This window comes from Bubalus kerabau, chromosome 3, assembly GCF_029407905.1.
Source record: "Bubalus kerabau isolate K-KA32 ecotype Philippines breed swamp buffalo chromosome 3, PCC_UOA_SB_1v2, whole genome shotgun sequence".
Taxonomy (NCBI): Eukaryota; Metazoa; Chordata; class Mammalia; order Artiodactyla; family Bovidae; genus Bubalus; species Bubalus kerabau.
Window position 1 is genome coordinate 23090754 of NC_073626.1, and position 19065 is coordinate 23109818.

The following is a 19065-nucleotide window of genomic DNA, read 5'->3' on the forward strand; positions in this document are numbered from 1 at the left end:
GGAAAAATCAAGGAAACAGTGACTTTTCATTGAGGAAAATTATTAAGGAGACCTAAGATTTAATAACTACTCCCAAGTGACTGCTTACCTTTCTGTCTATATTTATCAACAATATGGCTACTGTGGTTTAGAAAAAAGAAGCACATGTAGACTCTACTTGTGTATCTCATGGAACTTTATCTCTGTGTGTGTGTGTGTGTTTTATAAACATATTCATACTTTCTTCTACTAAATGTCTTTAAAGGGCATATCCCAGAATAGGGAGATTCAGTGATCTACCCAATATGCATGTGCTTACATATTTGATTAGGGAATTAGATAGAGTTTAATATGAAACAGAAAATGCAAAAGTATATATTAGCATGAGGAAATTACTCTTCTTTTGTAAAAGAGCCCTAGTGTGACATTGTTTAAAACATTCTACCGCAGTATCCCAATTCTTTCAAGGAAAAAAAAAAAAACAACAACAAAACAAAACTTGAAAATATGGGCTCTTTTTACAGTAATGCACCAGATTTGTGAATCTACTTAAAATGCTACTAAGGAAGAAAAAGGTTTGCTTTTAAATGAAAGAAATAGAAATAACTGTTAAATAATTATAGAAGTTACTTAATAATTTAATGAAATACTAAAACCTAATGTGATACTAAAACTTAATGTAACTTAATGTAATCTAATTTCAAATGGACTGAGGGTCTACAGGGCAAAACCTTGTATTGAATCTTACTCGATGCTGTATTTCTTATTTCAGGATCTCTGAAATTGTAAAACACATGGGTTCTGAAGCCAGACTTGGTTTGAAACTTTGCTCTTTCTATTAGCTATGTAAAACTTTTTGTTCTTTACTTTATCTCTCTGTTCCTCAGTTTAATCACCTCACAGGTTTGCAGTGAGAATTAAATACATTAATTCATGCAGTGTACTTTAAAATGACTCATGGCTCTGGTAAGTGCTGAATAAATCTTAAAGATTATTAAATACTTTTGAAAACACTATGGTGTTCTATAGCCTCCAAATTCTTCAGTCTTCCTCCATCCTTCTTAACTTGTGCTTGACTTGTTTGCAATTGTCTTGTACTCTGCATTGTCTTGTACATTGCGCTTCTTTTTCATTGTGTTGAAAACACTGAGACCAACCAAAATCTCTCTTTACTTCACTTCTCTTTAGATCAGCACCAATTTTCACTTCTTAAGAGCCAGTTTAGATTTTGTAACCTGTGCTGTAGAGAATATGATTGATATTTTGGGTCAAAATGCTTGAGTTCAAAACCCAATCTATCAATCTAATCAAGTAGATCAGTAATTAATACTTGAGTGGTAATAAGAGTTCCTAATTTACATGACTGTTGTGATAAATAAATCTGAGTTTAGCCCACTGTCTGTTATATATTAATAGAAATCACACAATAATTAAGGCTACTTCTACACCACTTTTGTGATTTAAAAACTCATCACTCATTATCAGAGAAATGCAAATCAAAACCACTATGAGGTACCATTTCACGCCAGTCAGAATGGCTGCAATCCAAAAGTCTACAAGCAATAAATGCTGGAGAGGGTGTGGAGAAAAGGGAACCCTCTTACACTGTTGGTGGGAATGCAAACTAGTACAGCCACTATGGAGAACAGTGTGGAGATTTCAAAAAAACTGGAAATAGAACTGCCTTATGATCCAGCAATCCCACTGCTGGGCATACACACTGAGGAAACCAGAAGGGAAAGAGACACGTGTACCCCAATGTTCATCGCAGCACTGTTTATAATAGCCAGGACATGGAAGCAACCTAGATGTCCATCAGCAGATGAATGGATAAGAAAGCTGTGGTACATATACACAATGGAGTATTACTCAGCCATTAATATAGAACAGTCTTATGGACTCTGTGGGAGAGGGAGAGGGTGGGGAGATTTGGGAGAATGACATTGAAAGATGTAAAATATCATGTATGAAACAAGTTGCCAGTCCAGGTTCGATGCACGATACTGGATGCTTGGGGCTGGTGCACTGGGACGACCCAGAGGGATGGTATGGGGAGGGAGGAGGGAGGAGGGTTCAGGATGGGGAACACATGTATACCTGTGGTGGATTCATTTTGATATTTGGCAAAACTAATACAATTATGTAAAGTTTAAAAATAAAATAAAATCAAAAAAAAAAAAAAAGAATACATTTGAATCAGTTCTAATGAGGTGGATGAAACTGGAGCCTATTATACAGAGTGAAGTAAGCCAGAAAGAAAAACACCAATACAGTATACTAATGCATATATATGGAATTTAGAAAGATGGTAACAATGACCCTGTGTACAAGACAGGAAAAGAGACACTGATGTATAGATCAGTCTTATGGACTCTGTGGGAGAGGGAGAGGGTGGGGAGATTTGGGAGAATGGCATTGAAACATGTAAAATATCATGTATGAAACGAGTTGCCAGTCCAGGTTCGATGCACGATACTGGATGCTTGGGGCTGGTGCACTGGGACGACCCAGAGGGAGGGTATGGGGAGGGAGGAGGGAGGAGGGTTCAGGATGGGGAACACAGGTATACCTGTGGTGGATTCATTTTGATATTTGGCAAAACTAATACAATATTGTAAAGTTTTAAAATAAAATAAAATTTAAAAAATAAATAAATAAAGATAAAATAAAAACTCATGATGACTTGATAGACCTTAACCATTTGATCTCTCTGATAGAAACTTTCACCACTTTCTAAAATTATTTTAATAACCTTTAAATAGACCAAAGGATCCCCATTCCTTTTCATAACTCCTCTAACTCAGCATAAAATCTAAATATGAGTTCTACTTTATAGTTAGGTTTACCTGACCCTCACATGAATATCAAAGTCTTCTTAATCTTATTCCCTATTGTTATCTTAATCCTTTCCCTCCATCTTATTCACATTCCATTGCCCTAATTCAGATTCTCTATCTTGATTTTAAAAAAGTTTGCAAGCATTTGACCCTGAGCTGAGAAGAGTTTATGGATATATTTGGTGTGGAGATTATAGTTATTTCAATAACTGTGAGTGTCTTCAACTGTGTAATATGCTCTCTGCTGCACAACAGACCTTTACACCAACCCAAGCAGCTCATGTAGTTCACCTTCTAATCTCTTAGACACTTATTGTTATCTATGACTGAATTTCTAAAACCTCCAAACTGTTTCTTCAAACCTTTCTTTTCTCCATGATGTTTGATTATTCCATAAAATTATTTTCCATATATAATTCCACTTTTCTAATTTAAATGGCTTCAAATGATTGCTGGTCTTTAGTTGCTAAGCCGTGTGCTACTCTTTTGTGACCCCATGACCTGTAGCCCTCCAGGCTCCTCTGTCCATGGGATTTCCCAGGCAAGAATACTAGAGTGGGTTGCCATTTCATTCTCTAGGGGATCTTCCCAGCCCAGGGATCAAACCTGCATCTCCTGCATTGGCGGGCAGATTCTTTACCACTAAGCCACTGATTACTAATGTCAAAAAACAAAAATTCAGCCTAATAAATTTTAAGATTTAATTGGTTTTATTTAGCAAACCATAAATCAGGTAGCTTCCCATCTACCAAGCAAAGAGAAGTTATACATAATAGGAGACTTTTATAGGCAGAAGGAGAAAAGACTGGATTGTTTCAGGTTCAGGGAAGCTACCTAGGGGGATGAAAAGGGACTATGTATTAGATTACCTCATTGGCGCTGTCAACAAAAATTTAATCAGCCTCAGCCTATCTAAGAAAATTTGAAAATTTTATTCAAGCCAAATTTAAGGATTATAACCCAAGAAGAGCATCTCAGAAAACTCAGAGAACTGTTCCCCCATTAGAAGTCAAAACACAGTTTATATGTTTCTTGGGACAGAGGGCTGTATATCAAATGATGTATTCTTGACAGTTTATATAATCAGATTTTAGCACCTTCATGGTGAGTCATACGACCCTAAACAAGATCAAGAAGAAATGTTGTCTTTTAAACAGTTGGCTTGAGGTTGCCCTTTATGGATGATCAGGTGTTCCTGCCAATGGCACAGGTTTAATGAACACATAATGTAGAGACACAATTCACTGTGTAGGGAGAGAGGAGGCTAAGGGCAGAGAAGAAATTTTATGTTTAAATTTTTATAGTACCGTCAGAAAGTATTAATTTTATTTCAATGCATTAACAAGAAAATTCCAGACTGACTAGCTAAAACCACACTCCTGAAGGAGGCTGTAACTACAATTAGGTTATTTTTTTTTTAAACAATTATTTTATTTGTATTATTATTATTATTTTTTTTACTTTACAATATTGTATTGGTTTTGCCACACATCAACATGCATCCAACACGAGTGTACACGTGCTCCCCATCCTGAATCCCTCTCCCACCTCCCTCCCCATACCATCCATCTGGGTCATCCCAGTACACCAGCCCCAAGCTTCCTGTATCCTGCATCCAACCTGGACTGGTGATTCGTCTCTTATATGATATTATACATGTTTTAATGCCATTCTCCCAAATCATCCCCCCCTCCCTCTCCCACAGAGTCCAAAAGACTGTTCTATAATCTGTGTCTCTTTTGCTGTCTCACATACAGGGTTGTCATTACCATCTTTCTAAATTCCATATATATGCATTAGTATACTGTATTGGTGTTTTTCTTTCTGGCTTACTTCACTCTGTATAATAGGCTCCATTTTCATCCATCTCATTAGAACTGATTCAAATGTATTCTTTTTAATGGCTGAGTAATACTCCATTGTGTATATGTACCACTGCTTTCTTGTCCATTCATCTGCTGATGGGCATCTAGGTTGCTTCCATGTCCTGGCTATTATAAACAGTGCTGCAATGAACATTGGGGTACACATGTCTGTTTCACTTCTGGTTTGCTCAGTGTGTATGCCCAGCAGTGGGATTGCTGGGTCGTATGGCAGTTCTATTTCTAGTTTTTTAAGGAATCTCGACACTGTTCTCCATAGTGGCTGTACAATAACAGTGGGAGACTTTAATACCCCACTCATGCCTATGGATAGATCAACTAAACAGAAAATTAACAAGGAAATACAAACTTTAAACGATACAATAGACCAGTTAGACCTAATTGATATCTATGGGACATTTCACCCCAAAATAATGAATTTCACCTTTTTCTCAAGCACACATGGAACCTTCTCCAGGAAAGATCACATCCTGGGCCATAAATTTAGCCTTGGTAAATTCAAAAAATTGAAATCATTCCAAGCATCTTTTCTGACCACAATGCAGTAAGATTAGATCTCAATTACAGGAGAAAAAATATTAAAAATTCCAACATATGGAGGCTGAACAAGACGCTGTTGAATAACCAACAAGTCACAGAAGAAATCAAAATATGCATAGAAATGAATGAAAATGAAAACACAACAACCCAAAACCTATGGGACACTGTAAAAGCAGTGCTAAGGGGAAAGTTCATAGCAATACAGGCATACCTCAAGAAACAAGAAAAATGTCAAATAAATAACCTAACTCTACACCTAAAGCAACTAGAAAAGGAAGAAATGAAGAACCCCAGAGTTAGTAGAAGGAAAGAAATCTTAAAAATTAGGGCAGAAATAAATGCAAAAGAAACAAAGAAGACCATAGCAAAAATCAACAAAGCCAAAAGCTGGTTCTTTGAAATGATAAATAAAATTAACAAGCCATTAGCCAGACTCATCAAGAAACAAAGGGAGAAAAATCAAATCAATAAAATTAGAAATGAAAATGGAAAGATCACAACAGACAACACACAAATACAAAGGATCATAAGAGACTACTATCAGCAATTATATGGCAATAAAATGGACAATGTGGAAGAAATGGACAAATTCTTAGAAAAGTACAACTTTCCAAAACTGAACCAGGAAGAAACAGAAAATCTTAACAGGTTAGGTTTTGTGTCTCAGTTTACTTTTCTTTTTCTTTTTTCCTTTCCTTTTTTTTCTTTTCTTTTTTTTTTTTTTTTGCTTTTTATTATTATTTTTTTTTACTTTACAATATTGTATTGGTTTTGCTTTTCTGAGCTTAGCACAGTGACTCCATTTGGGGTGGGTCATTTCTTTTTTTAAATAAAGTCTCAGGAGCACAGAATTCCAGGTTCTCTAGCATTATGATCTAATTTATCCCTTATCTTCTACAACATGTTGTCATTCATCTTTTGTTCAATTAATATTTAAACACCCAGCAGTTTCTTAATATTCAGGGCAAGTTATTAAACTTATAGGTAAAATTATTCCACTATAGTGAGTAGAACAATAATACCAAGTTCCTAGGGTGGTGAGTGATAAGTGAGGTACCTCATGTAACATGCTTGGCAGAGTGCCTGGCACCTAGCAAACTCAGTCCATGTTTACCCATGATATCCTAACAGTAAGAGTACTCATGGGGTGTGATTAAAGTAGAAGAACAACAATTTTATTCCTTTATCTATCCTGCCTGTACCATGTAAGCAGTTCTTTCCCTGCTCCTGGATAACATCTTTAGAATGTCCCATAATCTTTCCAGCCATTTTCAAGTGGTAAAAATGTCAACTTTTACTAATAAAGTGTTTTCACATTAGTAATTAAAATGTCCACTGTCGAGTGACAATTTACATGTAAAGATTCTGTGTTTCCTGAGCTTGAGCCTGTTCCTGTCAGAGACCTTACAGTGGGGATTTGGGTGAGGTCAGTCCCTGCTTTCAGAGAAGGCAATGGCACCCCACTCCAGTACTTTTGCCTAGAAAATCCCATGGACAGAGGAGCCTAGTAGGCTGCAGTCCATGGGGTCGCTAGAGTCGGACACGACTGAGGAACTTCACTTTCACTTTTCACTTTCATGCATTGGAGAAGGAAATGGCAACCCACTCCAGTGTTCTTGCCTGGAGAATCCCAGGGACGGGAAGCCTGGTGGGCTGCCGTCTATGGGTCGCACAGAGTCGGACACGACTGAAGCGACTTAGCAGCAGTAGCAGCAGTCCCTGCTTTCCATCTTGTGCATCTTCCTCTGTGCCTCTAGCTGAGAAGTGTAGTTTCTGAACTGCCAGGGTAAACCTGTGCAAAGGGAAAAGGGGAATCTAGGCAGGAATGTTTACTAGTTTCTGTAGTCAAGACTGACTTTTCAGTTTTTCACATTTATGTTATTTTTAGTCAATTATCAGGCAATTATTAATGTGAGGTTAATTAGCTAACTTTATCAGTTATCAGTTCAGTTCAGTCACTCAGTCGTGTCCCACTCTCTGCGACCCCATGAATCGCAGCACGCCAGGCCTCCCTGTCCATCACCATCTCCCGGATTTCACTCAAACTCACATCCATCGAGTCAGTGATGCCATCCAGCCATCTGTCGTCCCCTTCTCCTCCTGCCCCCAATCCCTCCCAGCATCAGAGTTTTTCCAATGAGTCAACTCTTCGCATGAGGTGGCCAAAGGACTGGAGTTTCAGCTTTAGCATCATTCCTTCCAAAGAAATCCCAGGGCTGATCTCCTTCAGAATGGACTGGTTGGATCTCCTTGCAGTCCAAGGGACTCTCAAGAGTCTTCTCCAACACCACAGTTCAAAGGCATCAATTCTTCAGCACTTAGCTTTCTTCACAGTCCAGCTCTCACATCCATACGTGACCACTGAAAAAACCATAGCCTTGACTAGACGGACCTTTGTTGTCAAAGTAATGTCTCTGCTTTTCAATATGCTGTCTAGGTTGGTCATAACTTTTCTTCCAAGGAGTAAATGTCTTTTAATTTCATGGCTGCAGTCACCATCTGCAGTGATTTTGGAGTCCCCCAAAATAAAATCTGACACTGTTTCCACTGTTTCCCCATCTATTTGCCATGAAGTGATGGGACCAGGTGCCATGATCTTAGTTTTCTGAATGTTGAGTTTTAAGCCAACTATTTCACTCTCCTTTTTCACCTTCATCAAGAGGCTTTTTAGTTCCTCTTCACTTTCTGCCATAAGGGTGGTGTCATCTGCATATCTGAGGTTATTGATATTTCTCCCAGCAATCTTGATTCCAGTTTGTGCTTCTTCCAGCCCAGCGTTTCTCATGATGTACTCTGCATATAAGTTGAATAAGCAGGGTGAATGTATACAGCCTTGACATACTCCTTTTCCTATTTGGAACCAGTCTGTTGTTTCGTGTCCAGTTCTAACTGTTGCTTTCTGACCTGCATACAAATTTCTCAAGAGGCAGGTCAGATGGTCTAGTATTCCCATCTCTTTCAGAATTTTCCACAGTTGATTGTGATCCACACAGTCAAAGGCTTTGGCATAGTCATCAGTTATCAGGGGAGTACAAATTGAAATCATGAAATATACAACCAGATTGGCTAAAATTTAAAATACAGAAAGTATGAAGATATATTTGTATCTTCAATTCAAATATACAAAATTTCTTCTTGCATATTCTTAAATATACAAATATTCAAGATTACAATTCAATTTGTATTCTTCAATTACAAATATAACAGAATATATTTGTAACTAGCAGGTACATATATGTATAATATAGATTATATTATATTATTAGAAATTTAACATGAACATGGCAGAAATGAGAAAACAACTCAGTGTTGGGTGGTTATGAGAGCAGACTTTAAATATCTCTGTAGTTTGGCCTAGATGGAAACAACAGTGAAAAATCAGAGGGACAAAACTCTCTCTTTCAGGATCATCTCCTGGGACAGTTCTTCTTATGATGCTACAGAGCCTGATATTAATTGCCATGTTGGGAGAACTGTTTCCATGGAACTTTTCCATATTTGGTGTTCTGTATCCTTTCCAGTCTCTCCTGACTTGCTGACCTTCTGGAAGCTCCATCTTAAATAACAGTCCCTAAAACTAGTACATGGGCCTTCGGAGCTCATTTCAAGGTAATAATAATTTGAATCCTATGACTTAAAGTTCTTTTTCACAATAAGAGTATCAGTATTCCCCCAAAAAAGGAAATCTGGAAATGTTCCTCTTTTAACTTATTTACTTTTTCTGATGCCTTGCTTTTATATCTATATCATGCTTATGACTCTTAACTTTTAATGGCAAATTGAGATTCTATTTTAAAGTGATGTTCTTTCAGGTGTGGAGATAATATGGTACATGGGTGATGATAAATTTTGCATCATACTGGAATAGAATCCTTCTAGAAGCCTAAAGTAAACATACTGTTATAACTTTCTGTATAAATAAGGAGCAAGTTCATGACTGTGAATTGATCTTTCATGGTATTTCTGTTGAGGTATTGCATATATGTGTGGGAGAATGTGGCAGGATTTAAAACACAGGAGAAATTCTCATTAGAGAGGATAAGGTAGCAACCTGCAGTCTGAATTAAAGAAAATCAAACAAGAGACCTGGGTTTGGCTTTTTGTTACTCTTTTGATAGGAAAAATGAGTGCTTTTTAGGGAACTAAATAGTTGAAAATTGACCACGAATAATAGAATCGAAGGAATTACACATGTATGAATATATTTGTATTTTTGTGCATGCATATGAAGATATATAATTATGAGAGTGTTTATAAGAAAAATATGTCTGTATAGTATAAACTGGTTTGTTCCTTAGAGGTCCTTTTGTATGCTCATTTTACTGTTGTTTACTTTTGCTATTTTGAGTGATCACTCAGTGACATCATGCTGCTGTTGAATGTCTAGATCCCACACTGTATGAATATATTTGTATTTTTGTGCATGCATATGAAGATATATAATTATGAGAGTGTTTATAAGAAAAATATGTCTGTATAATATAAACTGGTTTGTTCCTTAGAGGTCCTTTTGTATGCTCATTTTACTGTTGTTTACTTTTGCTATTTTGAGTGATCACTCAGTGACATCATGCTGCTGTTGAATGTCTAGATCCCACACTGGATGCTTCCCTTAACTTCTTTCCTTTTCACTGGGTTCTACTAAGTATCATATTTATGTGATAAGTTAAATCAATACATCTTATATATAAGAGTATATTTTACATCCATGAATAATTTTCCCAACAAGTAATAAAACAATTTTAGGATATGCAATTATTAAGGAAGAATTTTGAAATCTGAGTGATTTTCACTGATGACGTGTAAAAGCTTCTGTTTGTCTTAAACAGGAAATAGAGTTACGGTTTTGGGGGAATAAGGTTTGTATCAGTGAATATATTTTAAACATTTGCATTTATAGCTGTTTGGACTTTTTAAAAGTCCATTACAAAGCCTGGCCTTTTAATCTTCCTGAAGATAAAAATTCAATGTGGATTTGAAGTGCATTGAAGAAGCCTTTTTCATCCCATCAAAGATGCTTCCTTTCCTGATCCTCATTCCTTTCATCAGATTCAACCACCTCTTCCTTCAACACACAAGACAGGAAAGTTGACTCCCTTCCTCAACACCACTCACCAAAGAAGGCAAGGAGGTTTGCTCTGAATATGTTCATGAATTTACATCACTAATAAGTGCTAGGATAAATAAGTAGACTAATCCTTAAAGGAAATAGATTTTTGAAATCATGTGTGCATAATGATTAAATATTTATATATAAATGTTAATATTATTCCTTTCAATAGCCAAATGTTTGCCATTTTATAGGAAAAATAATCTCTGTAATCTCCAGAAGTAGGCTGTTATTTATATATATGAAAATCCTGGTGAAAAAATGCTCAACTCAAAATTACAGTTGAAGAATTGAAATATTATTTACACATATTATACATCAGTATTACTGAGTTTTCCCCATTTAATTTGAATGATTTTTCATAAACTATAAGTTAATCACATGCATTTTATTCTTCTGCTATTCTTTATTTTTTTGTGATAAATTTTATCTCACCTTCTAATAGTTATCTCTCAAGAAAATTCTTAAATTAGCCATCATGTACCTCTCTTTGTAGTCTGGGCTTTATTGTCATTTGCTGCAGCTTCTGAAGGACATTGCCAAAATTTATTCTATGGAGCACAGTAATTTCTCTCAGAGTCAGTGTTTCAAAGAGAAATTTTAAAAGGTTGATCTTGGCTTTCCTGGTGGCTCCACTGGTAAAGAATCTGCCTGTAATGTAGGAGGTGCAGGTTAGATCCCTGGGTCAGGAAGGAGGAAATGGCAACCCACTCCAGTATTCTTGCCTGGAGAATCCCATGGACAGAGGAGCCTGACGTGCCTACAGTCCCTGCAGTCGCAAGAGGCAGACACAACTTAGCAACTAAACCACCACATTGTGACCAGAGCTCAATACATTATCCTTTCTCTAAATTCTTACAATGTTTTCCTCCTTTTTGTGAACAGGGTGATGGGCATGAACAGTAGCAGCGTCAAAGAAGACGTTGTCCTGGTGGGCTTCTCTGATCAGCCCAACCTAGAAAAGATACTCTTTGTGGTGGTTTTGGTATCGTATCTCCTGACTCTGGCGGGAAATACAGTCATTATTCTGATCTCCTCTATAGACTCTAAACTCAGAACACCCATGTACTTTTTCCTTACTCACCTCTCCCTAGTTGATATCTGCTTTACTACCAGTATTGTTCCCCAGCTGCTGTGGAACCTAAGAAGACCAGCCAAGACCATAACAGCCCTGGGCTGTGCTGTCCAGCTCTACATCTCTCTGGCTCTGGGCTCCACTGAGTGCATCCTCCTGGCTGTAATGGCTTTTGATCGCTATGCTGCGGTGTGCAAACCTCTCCACTATGCAGCCATAATGAACCCACGGCTGTGCCAGGCTCTGGCAGGGGTTGCATGGCTGAGTGGAGTAGGAAACACTCTCACCCAGAGCACTGTCACCCTCTGGCTGCCTCGCTGTGGACACCAGCGGCTCCATCATTTCTTCTGTGAGGTACCCTCAATTATTAAACTTGCATGTGTGGACATCCACGCCAATGAGGTCCAGCTAGTCATTGCTTCATTGGTCTTGCTCCTCTTGCCCTTGGCACTGATATTGATGTCCTATGTACGTATAGTCAAGGCAATTATTAGGATCAAGTCAGTCCAGGCCTGGCACAAAGCCCTGGGGACATGTGGATCCCACTTGATGGTAGTGTGCCTCTTCTATGGGACCATTATAGCTGTTTACATCCAGCCCAACAGTTCTTATGCCCATACTTATGGGAAATTCATCTCCCTCTTCTACACAGTAGTGACTCCAGCCCTCAATCCTCTCATCTACACACTGAGAAATAAAGATGTGAAAGGAGCACTGGGAAGACTTTTTCACAGAGCCAGAGACCTAGGCTTATAAAAAAAATGAAACTGAGCACACAGAGGTTGATTTTTTGATGGCAAAATGAAGCTGAAGGTCATCTTGTACATTCTTTCTGTAAAGAAACACTAACCTATAAGGAACACACACAATCATCACAGTCTGCTACTCAGCCTCAGAATCATCGGTCCTCGCAACCTCTTTCCCAGGCTTCTTTTGGACCCTTTGAAGCTGCCATCTCCCCACACCCTTTAATTGTCCATTATTCACGTAATTTCTGTTTCTTGCCCTCCCTTCCTGCTTTTTTTCAATCTTCCTTCCCTTTTTCCACTGTTCATTCTATTTTTCCAATTGTTCTCTCCTGTATTACCACTTGCCTTCCCTTCCTTCCTTTTTGTTGCTTCCTTCCTTTCCCCCTTTTTAGTCTTTCATTTCTTTCCATTTTTATGAGGTGCTTAACAACCAGTTTCCTGGCTGCTTCTACACTATATCCCTTCCCAACAGTATTCTAACAATTTCTGGAAACAACTCTGTCTAAAAGTAATTTCCCGTTTATCACAATAAAGAGCTTTCATTTGCTGTGCGGTGTCCAGTGCAGAGAATAGACTCTAAATGTGTGGATTTTAACTCCACAACTTCCTTTCTGAGCTTGTGAAAATTTTGTCAAAGCTTTTTTGTATCATATTTACTTAGGAGTAAAAAATGAATGAAACGTCATTATTATGTTTATTAAAAGATCCAAAAGGCAATGTAGTATAAGTTTAAGAGGCTTTTCTTTGTTCATTTTGTAATGCAAATGCCTGACTTAAGCTGACCTGCCTCTTGAGAAACCTATATGCAGGTCAGGAAGCAACAGTTCGAACTGGACATGGAACAACAGACTGGTTCCAAATAGGAAAAGGAGTACGTCAAGGCTGCATATTGTCACCCTGCTTATTTAACTTCTATGCAGAGTACATCATGAGAAACACTGGGATGGAAGAAGCACAAGCTGGAATCAAGATTGCTGGGAGAAATATCAATAACCTCAGATGTGCAGATGACACCACCCTTATGGCAGAAAGTGAAGAGGAACTCAAAAGCCTCTTGATGAAAGTGAAAGTGGAGAGTGAAAAAGTTGGCTTAAAGCTCAACATTCAGAAAACGAAGATCATGGCATCTGGTCCCATCACTTCATGGGATATAGATGGGGAAACAGTGGAAACAGTGTCAGACTTTATTTTCTGGGGCTCCAAAATCACTGCAGATGGTGATTGCAGCCATGAAATTAAAAGACGCTTACTCCTTGGAAGGAAAGTTATGACCAACCTAGATAGCATATTCAAAAGCAGAGACATTACTTTGGCAACAAAGGTTCATCTAGTCAAGGCTATGGTTTTTCCTGTGGTCATGTATGGATGTGAGAGTTGGACTGTGAAGGCTGAGCGCCAAAGAATTGATGCTTTTGAACTGTGGTGTTGGAGAAGACTCTTGAGAGTCCCTTGGACTGCAAGGAGATCCAACCAGTCCATTCTAAAGGAGATCAGCCCCAGGATTTCTTTGGAAAGAATGATGCTAAAGCTGAAACTCCAGTACTTTGGCCACCTCATGCGAAGAGTTGACCCAATGGAAAAGACTCTGATGCTGGGAGGGATTGGGGGCAGGAGGAGAAGGGACCGACAGAGGATGAGATGGCTGGATGGCATCACTGACTTGATGGACGTGAGTCTGTGTGAACTCCGGGAGTTGGTGATGTACAGGAAGGCCTGGTGTGCTGCGATTCATGGGGTCGCAAAGAGTAGGACACAGCTGAGTGACTGAACTGAACTGAACTGACTTAAGCTATGATTATGGAGGCATCCACTTCAAATATTCTTAAAAAGAACAACTGCTAATCACATGAATAGATTAAAGAGGCAGGCTACCCCCAATCCCATACTCTTAGACTCTTTTGTTTCAGAGATATTGGTTGATTTTGGGTAACTGACAATTTGGGCCATTTGTTTCTCACTTCCTGCTCTTTTAATTCCCTCTCTTATGTTTTCACCAATGAAGAGGGAACCCAGAAACCCAAGGCCACGACCTTCAGCCTCATTGAAAGCAGAACCCTAGACCTGCTCTCTCTCTATCCAAGACCAGACTTGCCATGTATACTTTTGAACTGTCAGTAATGAACCTTGTTCTTTTTTCAAGTTTCTCAGTGGTTATTGTTGAGGGCATCTTGCAATCATAAGAACCACAAAGGGCTAATCCAGCCACAACACTGTTTACCCATAGGCTGACACCAGCACAAAACAATAAGTAAAGCATATGCAAAAAGTGATCAATAAATAGCAATTAACTTCTTTTCAATCTTCTAATTTTCTGATCATAATATTCCCTCTATTTTAGTCTATGTATGCTTACTTTTTACAGTTATGTTCAATGTACATAGTCAATAATTAGTTACTGTCAGGTGAGTGTATTCTCCTCTGTTTTTGTCTTACCACAACAAATATTTGGAGTGACAGACATTAAAGCCCCCTCGGCATGTCACAGCTCTCAGGTCTTGGACAGACCGTGTTATAGCTCTCAGGTCTCGAACGGACCATGTTATAGCTCTTAGACAAATTGTGTTATAGCTCAGTGTTACAGCTCTATTTTATTTAGAAGATAGCAGGAAAATCCATCTTCAAGGGGTGAGGGCACGTCAATCCAAAGATGCGAAGAAAATAGCATCCCAGCATGAGGGTGTGGGGGGGCGGGGGGAGAGCGCGTGCGCCCTTTGGCTCCTTTTTTTATATGTTTTTTTCTACCCCCTGGGCCTGCCCTATGCAAATTGGGCTTAGCCAGGAGTGCTGTTTTACCTGATGTCTTCACTCCGGTCCTCGGACCTTCTTTTCACTTTCCTTTTTCTATTTTCGCGGGCTTTTCCCTTCCTTGTCTTTTAGCCACCGCCATTTTGGATTCCTTTTCCCTATTCTAACTGCCTAACACTTACTCATTTATATCGGGATGGAAAAATAATCACCTGAGGAGAGCTATTCTAAGAGACTGCTTCCCAGACCTGAAGTCCTCAGAAAGTCTGCCAAATAAAACAGAATTCTAAAGAAAGAGAGAGAGAAGGAAAGAAAATGAAAAATAATCACCTGAAAATATGGCAAAAATGTTAGTCCATTTTTTTTGTCTTCATAATATGGAAAAAACATGTTTATTTTCTCCACTCAAAAAGTGTGACACATTTGCTTTCAATGGTGACAACAGAGTCTAAGCTGTTATTTCTGAAAGGACAAGTGTAGTACTGTGGTAGTAAAGAATATTTGAACTCAGAGATCAGACTCTATGTCCTGTCTCCATCATTTATTTCCCATCTGCATAATTCCAGGTAAATCACTAAGCATTTCTAACCCTCATTTTCTCCAGCCTTAGGAGGACAGCCTTAGGAGGTATATAGTAAGAATTTGGTCAATGTTAGTTATCATTAATAAACTTTGTTGATCTTGGTGATAAGCATGGTGTCAGACTGAGTGGCCTTGATAGTAAATATATGTTTTCCAGGCATAAATTTTGTGGGTTGTCGCAACTCACAATTCTACTAGTTTCACTTAATGAAAATCAAATGAGTTCTGCTTTTGACATCTAACCAAATATGTTGGTAAGTTGTTTCATTCAAACATGCTTTTTTTCCCCATAGACAAGCCAATAGCAATTAGTCTATTGTGATCTAATAATTGTGACTCAATTATAGTATCTAAGTCTTGCTTTGATTTTGGTTGTTTTCCATTGCCAGAGCCAAGGGGAAAATGTATTCCTCATGTAACCTCTGGACAAAGATAACTCTATTCCTAGCCCACTTCATATTTGCTTATAGTTCACCTCCCAACCTCCAGACTGAATTCATCTACTGTAATAGTAACAGATGAAGTCTTTATTGGCAAGGTTCTCCTGAAAAGCTGTACCAGTAGGATCCATTAATCACCTGTATAATCATCCATATTTTTTCTTTTAGTTTTTATAACTATAAGCTGTCTCTTTCTCCCTATTATCCTCCCAGTTAACCTTTTTAATTTTCACAGTTACTTAATTTCCCACATTAAACCTAAATCAATAAGAAATTTATACTAAAGAAAATGAACCTATGATCTCTACCATTTAAGAACTCTCCTTAAGATGAAAACATGTGCACTAAGAAGTGACAAACCGAGTCATAAATCAACATATAAGTTTATCTCTAATTTACTCAATCAGTAATAATTTATGCACCATTGTATGTTTATCACTGTGAAGAATTAGAATATCCTAGCATTATTGAAGAATAATATATAATATTCCTATAAAATATATTTCATGATTTATGAAACAATTAAAATTAATTGAAGATCATGATAGATGCAAAATAAAAGGGCAAGTATATCAAATATCTATGTGTTTAAGAAATTCATACTAAAGGATATATCTATTATAATTGCTTCCTAAATCATGAAATTTATTTTATAGGGGATTCCTGAGATTCCCTGGTAACTCAGGTGGTAAAGAATCTGCCCACAATGCAAGAAACCCGGGTTCAATCCCTGGGTTGGAAAGATCCCCTGGAGAAGGAAATGGCAACCCACTCCAGTATTCTTGCCTGGGAAATACCATGGACAGGGGAGCCTGATGGGCTACAGTCCATGGTGTTGCAAAGAGTCAGACATGACTGAGCAACTATCACTTTCACTGTTTACTATGTAGTACTTTGAAGGAAGAGATAAAACTGCAAATATACGTGGAATCAAGAAAGTTGCCTTCCAGGAAAGAATATCCTAAATCTGGTAAGGCTTAGAGTGCATCATCTTTGAAGGATGGAAATCACATCATTGGCTTCCAATGATATATATCAAGAATAAAAATAATATGGCACCTTACATTTTATAATTGTATAAATCTTTGCTGAATAAAAAGTTAAGGTGCCTTTTTCCAAGCTTAACATATATTTTCTATTATTTTATCCTCATAACCAGCTATCTAAATAAATTTTTTAAAAAATGGTTCTGATTCAACATAGTAAATTTAGCAAAAAATATTTGTTCCCATTCCTTTCTAAAAACCATAAAAATTGTATTAAGTACAAAATTGTATGAATCTGTTAGAACAAATCAAACTGGAGCCAAACTATGAGCAGAGAAGAGATCTATAAACATTAGGGAGATGGGAAATAGGTGCCTGTGTGCTCAGACACTTCAGTCATGTCCAACTCTTTGAGACACCATGTAGCCCACCAGGCTCCTCTGTTTATAGGAATTCTCCAGATAAGAACACTGGAGTGGGATACCTGATTCTCCTCCAGTATTCATCCTGACCCAGGGATCAAACTTGAGTCTCTTCTTTAATCTTCTGCATTGGCAGGTGGGTTCTTTACCACTAGCAGTGGAAGACAGTAAGTGATTTATAGAGAAAAGTATGACATCTTACTGCTTTTAAAAGATTGGGAGGCAAAAGTAAAACACAGCAGCCAACATCCAATGCCTCAGGAAATCCTATTATCTCCATCTTCAGAGATATCTAGAATTTCACCACTTCTCTTGCTAAGACCCTGCTCTGAGTCTCCATCATCTCTCAGCTAGATTACTGTCTTAGTGTCTGTTTTTGTAATCACTTCCATGCTTCCAGGGAATTCTAGGCACAACAGATATTCTGAAATTCAAAGTCAATCATTCATCTTCTTATTTCTCTTTTTAAAGCCCCAAATGTCTAAGCACAGGAAAAGCCCAAATTCTTACAGTGGCATCTCCTGACCTCATCTCCCAACTCCCTCCTAACTCACTCAGCTCAGCCTGTTGGCCTCCATGTTGTTATTAAAATACACCAGGTAAGGCCTTGCCATTCTCTGGCTGGCAAGCTTTATATCTGCTTGGCTCACTTCTTCCACTCCTTCAAGTGTTTAAATCTCACCTTCTCAAGGAGAGCTCTCCTGATGGCTCTGTTTAATTCTACCATCTGTCCATCTCATCCACCGATGCTTCTCTTCCCACTCTATGGTTTCTTTCACCCAGAGCACTTTTCCTCTTCTGAAATACTCTACAGCATAATTTATTAGACTTACTTGTTATTATCTTCCTCCTTCCCCTTAAATTTTAACTTCAAAGAGACAACAATCTTTGTTATTTGCTGACACATTCTAAGTGCATGGAGTGATACCTAGCTCTCTTAAGCAATGAGTGACTATGTTTGAAAATGTTGAAATAATTTAGAAATATTCAAGAAACTGCCAGATAAAAAATCTAGAAGAGCTGAATGTACTTTCTTGTCATAACAGAAAATGGAGGTAGAAAGGATATGGAATTCTAGCTACTGCTGTTTGTTTTTTTTAACTATGTAGAAATATTTGACTTCATATTATTTACATATATCTTTGAGAAATCATTGAATAAAAAGTCAAGTCTTATGAAAAAGAAATAGATGCATATAAGGGCAATTTGGTTAAGGTAAAATGTTGGTTTATTTAATTTCAAGCTTTGAAAATGAGTGAAAGTGTTAGTCACTCAGTTGTATCCAACTCTTTGCAACCTTATGGACTGTAGCCCACCAGGCTCCTCTGTCCACGGGATTCTCGCAAGAATATTGGAGTGGATTGCCATTCCCTTCTCCAGGACATCTTCCCGATCCAGGGATTGAACCCGGGTCTCCTGCATTGCAGGCTTTAAGCACATTTTTTTTCACAGCTGTCAACATATTCTCTTTACATCCCTCAGGAAACCTTCCATGAAGGACACCATAGTTGTATAGAGTTGTTTTGTCCTTATTATTGTTAAAAGTTTTAAAAATGTGAAAAACCTAAGACAAGAAATACACATAGTAAGACTATTCATGGGGCAAATAAACTCCCTCACTCCTAACTCCATGATTGCACTCTGTGCTTCCTGATATCTTCTGTACACAAACTGGCACACTTAGGGGATGTGCAAGTGTGTTTTTATATATACATTT

The 19065-nt window shown here is 37.9% G+C and overlaps 1 protein-coding gene across 1 annotated transcript; it reads left to right on the top strand.

The window, feature by feature from the left end:
* Positions 1–11238: 11238 nt before the first annotated feature.
* LOC129647498 (olfactory receptor 2G3-like) lies at positions 11239–12180 on the top strand. The gene has a single exon (XM_055574580.1). The coding sequence runs from the start codon at positions 11239–11241 to the stop codon at positions 12178–12180; it is 942 nt and encodes a 313-aa protein (XP_055430555.1).
* Positions 12181–19065: the final 6885 nt, after the last annotated feature.